Raw genomic sequence first — 13,986 nt, forward strand, 5'->3', positions numbered from 1 at the left:
CTTGGGGTCGTGGGGTCGAGCCCTGTGTGGAGCTCCATGGGAAGTCTGCTTGAGATTCTCTCTCTCCCTTTCCCTCTGCCCCTCCCTCCACCCCACCCCCATAAAATAAATAAATAAGATCTTAAAAAAAAAAAAGAGTCACACACTCTTCCAACTGTGCCACCCAGGTGCCCCTAAAAATGCAGACTTTTAAAGAAAAAGTCACTGGTCTTTAAAAATAGCGACCTAGGGGCGCCACAGTGGCTCAGTGGGTTGAGCCTCTGCCTTCGGCTCAGGCCATGATCTTGGGGTCCTGGGATCAAGCCCCGCGTTGGGCTCTCTGCTGAGCGGAGAGCCTGCTTCTCCCTTTCTGCCTGCCTCTCTGCCTACTTGCGATCTCTCTCTCTCTGTCAAATAAATAAATTGATTTATTTATTTAAAAATAAATTAAAAAAATAAAAATAGCAACTTAGTGTCTAATAGAGCAACACAACTGGTTTTATTTGGGACATGTATTTGAAAGCAGTCAAGAAACTATAATCTCGGATGTGTACATTAAGTCAAAGTAAAGACCATAACTTTCCGGTTCGTGAGCAAACAAACACAATTTAACCGAGAACATTACTATTTTAGGGCAAAAACAAACAGCTTTAACTGTGGATTAAAGATATACAAAGAGAAAATGAGCTGGATGAATACACGCTGAGGCCACCGGGTGTTCACTACTCTTGGAGAAGACAAGGACACACGAGTTCTCCCTTCCTACAATCCGATTAGGAGCGTAACTTTCCCGAACATTTAAGTGTTACGTTACCCTTTACACTCCCATGGGAAATTTCATTTTATTAATTAACTAATTTATTTATTTTTAAAGATTTGTATTTTTTTAAAGTAATCTCTGCACCTGACATGATGACCACAGTATGCATGCCTCTGGCCAGCGGTCCAGGAATACACGAGGTGCCGAATGTAAAGTAATTAACAGAGCCTGGCACACATTAGGCACTCCGTGAATGTTAGCAACGAAGCTATTTGATTGAAAGACTAAAGTGGTTGTTCAGTCTGAAGCCTGGGCTCTCTGTTCCTGTGTTTTGATGGGGGAGGGAGGGAGGAGGTGGGAAGAAGGGACTGAGATGATCATGTCATTGAGTGCCTGGCATGGCACCAGCCATTTTTTTGATGTGCTTGGATTTTCTCATCATCTCTTTGAGGAAAGAGACTGCCACCAATATATTCTGAGGAGAGAAATGACCACCAGCAGATGAATCCCTCAGGGTCTGGGGACTTTGGGGGGCTTCCCTGTCTTCTGTTTCCCAAGGCAGCATCTGTGATGTGATACCACCAGATGCCTGCTCTGGTCAGAGACCACAAGGCTAACCTGTCATTCTGTGTGGGACATTCAGAGTCTGCTTGTAAGGAGAGAGGCCATTTTCTGCTTCCTCCAAAGGTTACACAAACATGAACTAGCTTGGTACATAAATACTTTTTTGAGCTGAAAGTCACTGAGATGTTTCAAACCTGAACAATCTATTTCTGGAATCCGGTCTCCCCGCTCAGGAGAATCAGAGTAAAGAAAGTCCAGTGGAATTCAGGAGAGTCCCCTCACCTTCCGTTTTATTGTCTTTCTCCAAACACAGCTCCACTGCTTCCACTGCTCTGGGGCTGGTAAAAATGAGTCCTCCATAGCCTTCAGGATGAGACAGCTGTGCACCAAACCGCAACAGAGACATTTTACACAATGGCCAAGTTCAACATTTTCCAGATTTGCAAATGCTTCACAAAACTAATTCCTTCTATCCATCCATGCATCGTTTATCCATCCACCCACTCTTCCATCGTCACCTGCCGGGAGCTGACTATATGCCTGGAACTATTCTAGGCCTTTCAGGGTGCGCAGATGAACTCACTGTTCACGGCATTTCTCTCAAGCAGCTCACAGTCAAGGGGAGAGCTAGGAAAGAGCATGCAGGGTGGGAGTGTAGCAGAAGCAGAGAGGGGGGCCATCTGACCCATCCAGGGCTTGGGTGGGGTGCAGGCAGGAGGGCAGACTGGATCTGTATCCGTACTAAAGCTAGAACCTTCAAGGGGCGCTGGGGTGGTTTGGTTGGGTAAGCTGCCTGCTCTTGACTTTGGCCCAGGGTCCTGGAGCGAGCCTGGCACCGGGCTCCATGCTCAGAAGGGAGTCGGCTTGGAGAATTCTCTCTCCCTCTGCCTCCTCTTTCCCTTCACGTTTTCTCCCTCCTTTTCTCTCTAGGGAAATAAATACATCTTTAAAAAAACCACTGGACTCTTCAAGGGGCAATATCCATGTCGAAGCCTTGATTTTCAAAGACGGTAACAGTGACAACATTTACCAAACAATGCGCTTTTTACATATTGTGTCCCTCACTCTAAGTTCCCTGGGAGATACGTGAGGTTCCTGTCCTCTCATCGATGAAGACTTGGGCTTGGAGAGGCTGAGGAACTGGCCCATGGTGAGAGACAGGGCCAGGACTCAAACACGTGCCTTGTGCCCTGACTCACTGCAGCATAGGGAGCTAGACAAGAGTCCAGAAAAGCCCTCAGGGGCCACGCTGGTTGGCGGTGATGGGAGAGGCTCCTGTGGAAACTCCCGTATCTGTGTGGCCACGAGGTCCAAGAAGCGATCTCAAATGATGAGATCTCTGAGGCCTTTCAGGGCTGCTTCTGGAAGGGCACGTGGGTCTGGGTCCTTCTTAACCTCGTTCCCTCGGCACACAGCCCAGTACATGGGGCATTAACAGGTGCCGGGCCAGTGTCTGTCGGGCACATTATTGAATGAATCGTGTAGTATTTGGCCCCAAATGAAAACAAAGGCTTTCCATAAAGAGCAGGAGTGGTGAACCTGGTGCTAACGGTGGCATGGAGCCCCGGAGCATGGCTGGACACCCCTAGTCCATGAAACCAGCTGGCTCTTCCCCACGTGTCTAGAACGGGGCTCCTGGAAGATGCCCTGAAGGTGCTCCCCTCTTGGGACAGGGTGCTCGCCGGTGAGGGCTGCCTGAGCACTGAAGCTTTGAAGGCAAACATCTGGAAGGCTTTACTGAGATTGTGTCCGGCAGGACAGATCCCTGTTCCCCCTGGCGGCAGACCTGACGCTGTGGGGGAGCAACGGTCTCACCCCAGCGGCCCAACCTGGGGCCTCTAAAATAGTGAAGTGCGTGGTCAGGACAGGTGGGTGAACCGGAGGACGCACTGGAAAGGACTGCACGGCTGGGAGCCCCCTCCCCAGACCCCGCCTTCAGATCAGGGTGGCTTCCTGGAGAAGCTGGGGACTGTCACAGGGACAGACTCACAGCCCCGTGCACTGGAGCCTGGGGAGGCTACGCTGCCCTTGTCTGCAAGTCTGGTAGTAAAATGAGGGAGCAGTGTAGAAATCCTTCCAGCTCGGGTTGGCAAGGGTTCTAGACTCAGAAATTACGGTACTCAAGACACCGACAGACCTTACCTTCTCAGAAAAACTGGGAAGAGACAAAAACTCAAATGATAAAACAGGGATCAGAGTGGCTTCGAGTCCATATAACCCCAATTCCTGCAAATACAAGAATACAGTTCAGGGTTGGCTAGGGTTGTTTGGAAAGTAAGGAAAAGGGTCACAGGACCAACTTAGTCTGTGTCAGCTCCTCAGAGGGTTCGCAGACCACCCCCGCCCCCCCTTAGCTTCCTTAGGAAGACAGTGTGGTGCTGGGCGGGACCCAGAGCCTCAGGCACTTACCCTGATGTACGGATCTTGGCCACAGTCATCCTCCTTGGCGTCTTTCAGTAAGAGAACTTTCATTATGGCTTGGGAGTCCTTATAGGGCGCTGGGACAGAGCAGGGAGAAGGATGGATCTTAATTAGATCTCAGGAACTCTTCCTAAGCAATGTCAGTTGGTACAGGAGCACAGGAGGAAGGTCATCAACTGCTTGCTGAGGTGACTGACCTATCCCTCATCCGCAATGACTTAGCGTTAATGGGCTTGTTCCTTCTGAAGCCCCTGTCACTGATAAGGCCAAGGGACAGCATGCTGGCGCTTGATATCACTTGGAAAGGCAGATGAAAGCCATTAGGGAAAGCCGGTGTCCTGGCCACACATTTAAGGCTCCTGAAGAGGAGTGATAAAATTTGGGGGTTGTATCATTAACAAATAGACAAATTATTTTAAAGAAATAAAAAATTACTCCATCTCAAGATAAATGTACTAAGAAGTTAATAAGCTTTTTAGGAAATAGTTACATTGACCCTTTTACTTGTTTTATAAATGATGTTTTATAAATGGTGCCAAGTATGAGATCTCTTAGAAGTTTTCTAAAAACCTGGAAAAGAATTTGTTGATATCTTTTGAAAGCCTTGTATACTTTATACTCTTTCTTCTTATGATTTCACTTCTAAGCATAAGTACTAAGGCAATATTCATAAAAGTGTGCAAAGACTAACATAAAGATGTTCATCCTGGATCCTGGCATATGTGACATAACAGCACTGTGTAAGTTTCAGCTCACATCAGCTGTTCATCTGATACATTTATTTGCTACAATATGATTACTACCATAGCAGCTCAGCTAAAGCCTCTGCCACGCCTCCTGATAATTATTTCTTTTTTGCAGTGAGAACAATTAAGATCAACTCTCCTCAGGAACTTGGAAGTTTGTAATAGAGTACTGTTGACTGTAATCACTATGTTGTGTATTTGGTGTCCAAGACGTTACTTCTCTTCTAGTTGCAAGACTGTATCCTGGTATTGGGCGCCTGGGTGGCTCAGTGGGTTAAACCTCTGCCTTCGGCTCAGGTCATGATCTCAGGGTCCTGGGATCGAGGCCCGCATCGGGCTCTCTGCTCAGCAGGGAGCCTGCTTTCTCCTCTCTCTCTATGCCTGCCTCTCTGCCTACTTGTGATCTCTCTCTCTCTGTTTCAAATGAATAAATAAAATCTTTAAAAAAAAAAAAGACTGTATCCTGGTATTTATAGTGGGAACAAAGTAAATGTCCAACAGAGAGGCCAAGGTAGTTATATGAAATTATTAAAATATTAGTTACATGGAATATTTAATCACAAAATGTGAAGTTAAAGAAGTATAATGCATGAATAGTATGGTTTTATAAATTTTATATATGCATATTTATGAGAGAATGTGCATCCGAATACTACCAATAATTAATTCTGGGTGGCAGGATAGGGTGATTATTTTCTTGTTTACCTCTTTCTGTATTATCCATTTTTATTACAATAAACATTATATTCTTTTTTATCAAGGGGGTGGAATTTAATATGACAACCCCAAAGGCCTCAAAATAAATGTTGCTAGAGACCTGCAGAATAAACTCTGCCTGAAATGTGGATTACTATCCTGTAAGTAGCATTAGGCCCACCAGCTGGTTACTGACTGAGTATTACACAGTGGTTGATGATAGTCAGACAGCGTGTATTGTGTGAAGCAGAAATGGGTTAACTCTGGGAGCCATTACTTATGAGTTATTACTGAATAGGTTTCTGGAACATTATAATATCTATGGGACATCTTAGAAAAATCTGGCTCAAAATGAATTGCTTTGTATCTAAGCAACCAGCCCTGGGTGAACAAATAATAATCATGAAATCAAGTTCTAATTACTGCTGCTGTCGAGCTGTGAGCTAGAGAGACGGGGGATTTGGAGAAATGGGCAGTACTGTTCCTATCATTTCTTGGAATTACTTGGAATGTGTCTCACATAGAAATTAGGAACCGGCCTTTCTGAGATGGGCACACGCAGGTGTCAACCCGGTGAGGCATTTATTCCCAAATGCTAACGTAGGTGGTGCTGTGAAGGCATTTTGGAGATAAGATAAAGTCTATCATCGGGTGGCTTTTTGCCAGGGAGATTATTCTAGATAATCTGGTGGGGGGGGCCTCCTCCAGTCAGTGGCTTTAAGAGCAGAACGAAGGCTTCGCTGGGGCAGAAATTACAGCTGTGGACACAGCTTCCTCTGCTGCCCGAGCTGGCCCACCCTTCTCGGCGGCTCGCGCTCAGCCTGCACTGGGGGTCTCAGACTCGCCTGGCAGCCCCCGCAGTGGCACCAGGCAGTGCCTTGCAGCAGGTCCTAATCCATATCCCCCACGAGCTCTGTATCCTTGGTTGAACCCAGACTGATCCCAAGAGCTCCTTCTGGGGCTCCAGGAATCTGTATGTCACCGAGTGGCAGGTAAAACTGAGCATTTTCAGGTAATACATACATGTTTCCAGGCCCACAAAACAAGCCAGGATTGTGGGGATTAGAAGTTGGACGCAACCTGCTGTTGGAAGCAGTTGGTCCCGGGCCGCAGACCTCAGCCCCACCATGTCCCCACCATGGCTTGAGGTTCTGGGATGCGTATCCCCAAGATTTCAAAGGATACATTTAGTGGTGTTTCCAAATTCCAAGAGCCAATCTCTCCCAAGTGTTTCTACATGTTCTCAGAAACTGACATCCGGAATCTGTCTTGGGGAGATTAGGTCTGCATTATGTATTGGGGGCAGGGCACAAGCTCAAGTCTACCAAGTGCTAGGAGATGATGTGGGAGAGATGACTGGGTGCTGATAGCTGGTTGCTGGTCCAGGGCCACCACTCTGAGAAAGCATCTTAGTTGAGATCTGAATGACAACAGCAGCGAGGAGAAGTGTTCAAATGTCAGGAAGGGGCTGGGTGCGTTCCTGGGAGAGAAGGGTACACAGGGCTCTGGTGGGAAGGCAGGTGGACTTGGGACACTGTGAGATATGGGAATCCGCGGACAGGTGTAAACAGGACTGGCAGCAATGGTATTCATGCCTGAGAAAGGCCTCCAGCTCCTGCGGTGAGGACGGCCACCAGCAGAGCAGGCAGTGGTGGCGGCTGGCTTTGGCAGTGGGGCCCTTAGGAGGGGCTGGCTCAGGGACTCTCCCTGAAGACAGGGTTAACAGGACACAGGGGTGTAATTCATGGTGAAACTATCTATCCACCGCCTGACGACTGGGACTAGGTGAAAATGTCTTTCTTCTTCAAATACCACGTACACTCTGGGTTTGTTCAGTGTAATCCTATCTGTGAGTCAAAAAGTATTTCTAGACCATTATTGTGTCCTAGGCACTGGGGTTATGATATGATTCCTGCCTCCCACTGGCGGGAGGGTAAAACAGACACTTTACAAATAAGTAAAAGCGATGGCAGACTCGGTGTGATAAGTGCCGCGAAAACAAGTCAAGGTGCTCTGGAGGCGTAAGTGGCAAGTCTCACTTGAACTGGAGTGGGGGGCTGAGGATGCCGGGAGCCCCCAAATGTGGAGAGGGGGGCCGAGGATGCCGGGAGCCCCCAAATGCCCACCCTTCCTTTCTCACTCATAGAAATGGAATCCCTCGTTAGTAATAAGGCACACGGTTGCCCAAAATAAAAACATGTGCCTGGATGTGGCCAGGGGACTAGCTTCTGGCCCACAGGATCTACGTGGGAGTGATGTGCACACTTTGTGGGACCCATCCTGAGAGGGAGGTGCCCTGGCCCTACTCGTTCCCCCCGCCTCCCTGCTGGCTGGGATGTGGATGTGGTATCTGGACCTTTCCTTGGTCTGTGAGAAGCTGCAGTAATGCCACCGTCTAAACTCCTGTGACTGGAGAAAGCCGTTTGGACGTAAGTCAGGGATTCTAGGCACGGAAGTCATTCCTCGCTCATAGGGCAGCTGGCTGAGGTCATCCACATCTGTGCCTTTACAAACACATGTACCTTGGCTGTCCCATGAGCCAGTCCTCCCCTCATTGGTATTTCCTCTGCTAAGGGCAGTGTCCATCACCTAGTCCCTGGGCCTTTGCTAGACTCTTTGGCTCTGCAGAACCTTTTGGGACTCACTCCCCAACCCCAACACCCCCCATCACCTGCAGACCTTTCTCTGAGCCTTTGGATTCTGCCCTGGCCTAAATGTGCTAACAGTACAGTGAAGAGTTCCCGTCAATTAGGGGGAATCATTCTCGAGACAATATCAACTTAAATCTTCAATTACTAAGAAAATTAGTAATTTGTGAGCATGATTATCTTTACGCACTTATCAGGTGATTTCTTTCTCACTGAACTTGATGACATGGGGATATGGCAGGGCACAGAGTCTCCAGCAATGATTCCTCTTAATTCTGCATTAGAGGTGCTTTGAGCAATGGCAGGAAGGAATAAGGGTGTCTGATTTTTATCTGCCAAGTCCAGCAGCACATCTCATGGAACATCTTAATGGTAATTATCAGGAAGCCATCAATTTTATTACCTAAGACAACCACAAAGTAGTACCCAGAAGACACATTTTCTCTATTTGCAGTGGGTCGACTGGGTTTGCTTTCAACTGTTTGCATTATTGAACTAAGCCCTTTGTACCAGAGTGGTACTTTTTATCTTCATGCTCTTCTGTTTTCCCAAACACTGGGGTGTGCAAAGTCTATGAGAGGCAGCCTAGTATGGGGGTTAGGAATACAGTGTCCAGAGCCAGACTGCCTGAGTGGGAACCCCACCCAGCTCTGCCACTGACCAGTTCTGGGACTTTGGATGAGTTTTGTCCTCCATAGGCCGGCTTCCTCACCCCTAAAACAGGACAAACCTCGTAGACTTAATGCAAATAAAGCATTAGATCAGTCTCTGGCAGACAGTAAGTGCTCAGTAACTGTGGCAGTGGTCATTGCTATGTCCTTCCAGTCGCTCAGCAACCTACGGCTGGATAGGGCAGAGCTTATTCCCACTTAATGGGGGGAGAAAAGAAGATCACATCACGCGCAATAAAGCTACTGTCAGATCCCCGACCCTCAGCCCTGTGCTGGTTCAGTGACACCACACTTCCCTCCTATTACCCCAAAGAGAAAACGGAAAGCAGACATGAGAACAGGAGAGGAGGCATAAATTTATAAACAAGCGGCTTCCCATTGCTGTTAAGATCAGAAAAGTCCCCAATACAACCTGCGAAGGCCTAGCGTCTCCCAGCCCCGTGTCTCCGCTCTCCCCTGTGCACTCCGGCCGCCCCAGACTTCTCTGAATCCCTCAGGCCTGCCCCCCTCAGAGCTTCTAGTGCTAACTCCTACTCAGCCTCCAGGGCTGGGGTAAACATCACTTCCTCACAGACAGTTAGGATGTGGTTTGGCGGCTCTAAGAGATCCAAGCGAACAATGGCTGAAACGGGAGAGAACTTTGTCATGGCTGGCTGGTGGCCCCGTCATGCAGAGGGGATGTGCTCCTTCTGCCTTGTTCTTCCAACATTCCCAAGCAGGAGAGGAGCTCAGAGCTGGGCACCAGACCTGTTCAGGCCATGGTAAGGACTTTGCTGTTTATCCTGAGTGAGATGTGATGCCACTGGGGGACCGAGCACAGGGCTGATGTGCTCTGACTTATATTCCAAGAAGGTTACTTGCAGCTGTGAGGAGAAAAGACTCAAAGTAGGAAGGAGGAAGAACTGGGAGGCTCTTAGAACAGACTAGGTGAGGGGCGCCTGCGTGGCTCAGTCCGTTAAGTATCAGACTCGATTTCGGCTTGGGTCATCATCTCAGGGTTGTGAGATCAAGTCCCAGGTCGGGCCCTGTGGTGAGTATGGAGCCTGCTTAAGATTCTCTCTCCCTCTGACCACTCATGTGCTCTCTTAAAAATAAATTAAAAAAATATATAGAAAAGAACAGTCTAGGTGAGAGCGGGTACAGGTTTGGGATGGCAAAGTGGGGAGGAGTGTACTTGGATGTGTTCTGAAGGTGGAGCCAATAGCATCTGCTTCGGCTAGATGCAAGGTAGAGGAAAGAGGAGCCAGGTTTAGAACCGGAACCATGGGGAGAATGGGAGCACTGTTAGAAGATGGGAGTGGGGGCACCTGGGTGGCTCAGTCGTTAAGTGTCTGCCTTCGGCTCAGGTCATGATCCCAGGATTCTGGGATCGAGCCCCGCATCAGGCTCCCGGCTTGGTGGGAAGCCTGCTTCTCCCTCTCTCACTCCCCCTGCTTGTGTTCCCTCTCTCGCTGTGTCTCTCTGTCAAATAAATAAATACAATATTTAAAAAAAAAAAAAAAAGATGGGAGTGGATGGGACAAAGATTCACTTGGGACCATATTATGTTTGAGTACGCCTGTTCCCCACCAAGGTGCCCTAGCCCATTTGTGCACTGTGAATGAGTTCTAGGCATGTCTGCAGGCTTGATCCCCTCAGCCCTTGGGGCCGCTGGTAGGGCGCAGGTTCCCAGAACCACAGTGCACTCATCCCACGCCCACCCCGGCTGGGGCTGGCTGCCTTCCCCTGCAAACTGCACAGCTCATCTGTTGCTTACAATGTGCTGTCTAATAAGTATTAGCATTTTCTTGGTATGCTGTAATGTTAAAAAAGTTGGAGAGTACCAGCATTAAATGTCCAAATGAAGAAACTGGGTGGGCAATTTGGGCTTAGTGGGGAGTCAGGTCAGAAGACAAAGATCTGGGAGTTGTCAGTGTATAGAGTGTATTTGAGGTCTGAGGACCTGGTGAGACCACGGCCCGGGACAGAGCCCTACAGCACCCATGCGATGCCAGATCCAGTCTGGGCAGAGAGCAGAGGAGACCCTAGCAAAGGAAAAGGAACACAGACTGGGGTGAGCCTTAGTCACGCCATAACAGAATTCCACAGACTGGGGGCTTTCACAGTAGACTTATTTCTTTCATGCTGGGCCTGGAAGTTCAAAAATCAAGGCTCCATCACAGTTGGTTCCTGGTGAGAGCTGTCTTGCTGGCTTCCAGCCTACTGTTGTCTTGGTGCGTGCTCACGTGGCCTCTCCTTTGTGTTTGTGCAGAGAGAGCGCGCTCGTGTCTTCCTGGTCTTCTAAGACACCAGACCTAGAGGATTAGGGCTCCACCTAATGGGTAGAGTCGTAGGGCTTGACCTCTCATGACCTCATTTAATCTTTATGACCTCTTTTTTCTCCTTTCACCTTTTTTTTTTTCCCCAGTAGGTGCCATGCCCAACATGAGGCTTGAACTGATGACCCTGACATCAAAGTCATGCTCAACCAATCAGGCATGACCCTTCATTGCCTCTTCAAAGGCTCTATATCCAAATAAAGTCTCATCGGGGATTAGAGCTTCGACCTAAGGAATTTGGGGGGGGACACAAGATAACCATAACTTAATGCGGAAAGTCCTGCTGCTCTCCCAGCAGTAACAACCACTGCTTCCCCCGCTTTTTTAAGGTTTTATTTATTTATTAGAGAGGGAGGGAGGGAGGGAGAAAAAGCACAGGCAGGGGGAACAGCAGAGGGAGAAGCAGGCTCCCCGCTTAGCAAGCAGCCCAGTGAGGAACTTGATCCTAGGACTCTGGGATCATGACCTGAGCCAAAGGCAGATGCTTAACCAACTGAGCCACCCAGGGGTTCCAAGAGTCGCCCTTTTAGTGAGCATTTACTCTGAGCAATTTATGGGGCTAAGCATTTTATGTTGCAGGATCTCAATCCTCATTTAAACCAGAAAGGGTAGGTATTATTATCTTTATTCCACAGAAGTGGAAACCAAAACTCCGATGTGCCCAAATTCACACAGCACACTGAGTGGCAGGGGTAGGATTTAATCCCAGTCTGAAGCCCGTGCCCATTCCCTAAGCACTTGCACCACTTCTCAACTCCTGTAAGACACTCTATGCTACTTCACACTCTGACCATTCACTCCACACTGGGAGCTAGTCTGAGGACACAAAGTAAGGTTTTTCCCTCGATCTCTTCTCAACGCAATACATGTTCCCTGGAAAATTTGCAAACTACAAAAAAGTACAGTCCTTCAAAAAAACAGCAAACACAGAAAGAATTACTGTATGATCCAACAGTTCCACTTCTGGGTATACACACCCAAAAATGTAAAAGCAGAGACTTTTTTTTTTTTTTAAAGATTTTATTTATTAATTTGACAGACAGAGATCACAAGTAGGCAGAGAGAGAGGAGGAAGCAGGCTCCCCACTGAGCAGAGAGCCTGATGTGGGGCTCGATCCCAGGACCCTGGGATCATGACCCGAGCTGAAGGCAGAGGCTTAACCCACTGAGCCACCCAGGTGTCCCTAAAAGCAGAGACTTAATCAGGTATTTGTACATCCAAGTTCACAGCAGCGTTATTCACAATAGTCAAAAAGTAGAAGCAACCCAAGTACCCACCAATGGACGAACGGATAGACAAAATGAGATATATATGTACAAAGGAATATCATTCAGCCTTTAAAAAGTAAATTCTGACACATGCTACAACATGGATGAACCATGAGGAGTTTATGCTAAGTGAAATAAGCAATCGCAGAAAAAAATACTACAGGACTCTTCTAGAGTAGTCAAATTCATAGAGACGGAGAACAGAATCATGGTTTCCAGGGACTGGGCAAGGAGGAAATGGGAGTTATTGTTTAATAGAGTTCTAGTTTTGCAAGATGAAGAAGGTCTGGGAATGGATGATGGTGGTTGTTGCACAACAAAGTCAATATCCTTGATGCCACTAAACTGTATGTTTAGAAATGATTAACATGATAAGTTTTGTTATGTTTGTTTTACTACAAGAAAGTAGTAAAAGAAACGGAAAAGATTATCCCTGATGTCTGAGTGTAATTCTGTTGATAGGCTGGCCCTGTGCCTTTGAGTCCTTTTTCTAATTTTAGCCTTATGGTATCTCTTTTTATTTATTTATTTATTTATTTTTAATAGCTTCCTGTCTTGTACATTTCAGAAAAATGTTTTTACATAGTTGTGGGATGGAAAGGGGGCATTTTAAGCTATCCCATCAGATGTGAATCCCTGATATGCATGTCTATCAATATCCAGGCTGTGGCCTGGTAGCGGAGACTCTCAGGAACAATGAAACCCACAGAACACAAATCATGGGGCTCCAGGGACCCCTACCTTATCCTGACTACATTTCCTTCCTGCTGCTGAAGGATCACTGAGCTTTTCAGGCTTCTGCTTAAACCTCTGGGCAGCAGCCCCCTCACTACAAGGCGCAGCTCCTTCCATATCTAGAATTAGAGGTATCCAACCCACTTTTCTAATTTTACAGAGGAAAGAAAACCACAGACCTCCTTCTCAGATACCTGATTTCTTCTTTAATTAAGGACTTTCCTTCCAAATAGCCTTTACAATGAACAGCTGCATACTGGTAGCCCGTGAGATAAACCCGACTGGGGACTAAGTTTTACTTGGCACAGGTGTTAAAAATCAGGATCGATCTTGTCGAACTCCAGGATCTCTTGAAGTTTAAAGACCTGACGGGCACTGGGACAGCAAGTCCCCTCCGCCACAACTGGCTGCTGCAGCACAGCATACACTGTCTAGCTGACCACAGTCCCCTCCACTCTGTTCTCTCAAAGAAGGCTCTGCTCCGTGGTTCAGATTTTCCCCCAATGGACCTGAAGCATTTAAGGTTAATGCCTATCTTAAAGAAAGTTTGTCAAGAAGTGCGCTTAAAGAGCGTCGGTTGGGGGCAGGGCTCCGGTGAGATTCATTCAACCGCGGACCAGACCATGCTACCGACGGTGCTGGGGGGCCCAAGCCCGGCCCTGCAGACACCTGCGCGAGCCTAACGACCTGCCATCCGCGTTCGATCGCTGGCCCCGGGCCACGGCCCCCGCCCTGACCAGCAGCGGCCTCGGGGTTCCGCTCCCCACTCGTAACGCTCTGGCTGGCGCCGCAGACTAGCCTTGCGCGTCCGCGGGCCTCAGGGTCATCGTCGGCACCGTGGGCGGCGACACCTACCTCGCCGGGCTGCGGGGGCCGGAAAGGGTAGGCGCTGGGCCAGTTCCCAGCACTTGGGGGGCGCCCTGTCGGGGGCGGTGCCTCGCGGCGCAGATGAATCCGCGGTGCCTCGACTGGACAGAGGAGCCTGGTGGGCGGCCCCCTCACCAAGTGGTCTCTGCTGCCATGGAGACAGCCAACGCGCAGCCACGCGGCCTCGGCCGGGAGACCACGGGTCCCCGAAGCCGAGCGGCTCACAGCTGGAGCGCGCGCAGGCGCAGACAGCCAGGCCCTGGGAGGGCGGGTCTAGATGGATCGAACCACTGAGCGAAGGGGAGGGGGAGC

General features: G+C 48.6%; 1 protein-coding gene across 2 annotated transcripts in view; it reads right to left on the reverse strand.

Annotated features, from left to right (window-relative positions):
- The window catches only part of LOC111145235 (uroporphyrinogen III synthase), a 32,684-nt gene extending 18,762 nt beyond the window's left edge, over positions 1 to 13,922 (reverse strand). Inside the window, exons 1-4 of one of the 2 annotated variants that reach the window (XM_022500006.1) lie at positions 13,663 to 13,922; positions 3,713 to 3,801; positions 3,446 to 3,529; positions 1,586 to 1,682 (exon numbers count right to left, since the gene is read on the reverse strand). In XM_022500006.1, coding sequence (XP_022355714.1) covers positions 1,586 to 1,682; positions 3,446 to 3,529; positions 3,713 to 3,775 — 244 coding nt within the window. In that variant the 5' untranslated portion in view covers positions 3,776 to 3,801; positions 13,663 to 13,922. Of the gene's footprint in view, positions 1 to 1,585; positions 1,683 to 3,445; positions 3,530 to 3,712; positions 4,084 to 13,662 lie in introns of both variants that reach the window. The other variant, XM_022500007.1, reaches the window with a different exon arrangement.
- Positions 13,923 to 13,986: the final 64 nt, after the last annotated feature.

Source organism: Enhydra lutris, unplaced genomic scaffold (genome assembly GCF_002288905.1).
Source record: "Enhydra lutris kenyoni isolate GAN:26980312 unplaced genomic scaffold, ASM228890v2 scaffoldscaffold12, whole genome shotgun sequence".
In the NCBI taxonomy this organism is placed as follows: Eukaryota; Metazoa; Chordata; class Mammalia; order Carnivora; family Mustelidae; genus Enhydra; species Enhydra lutris.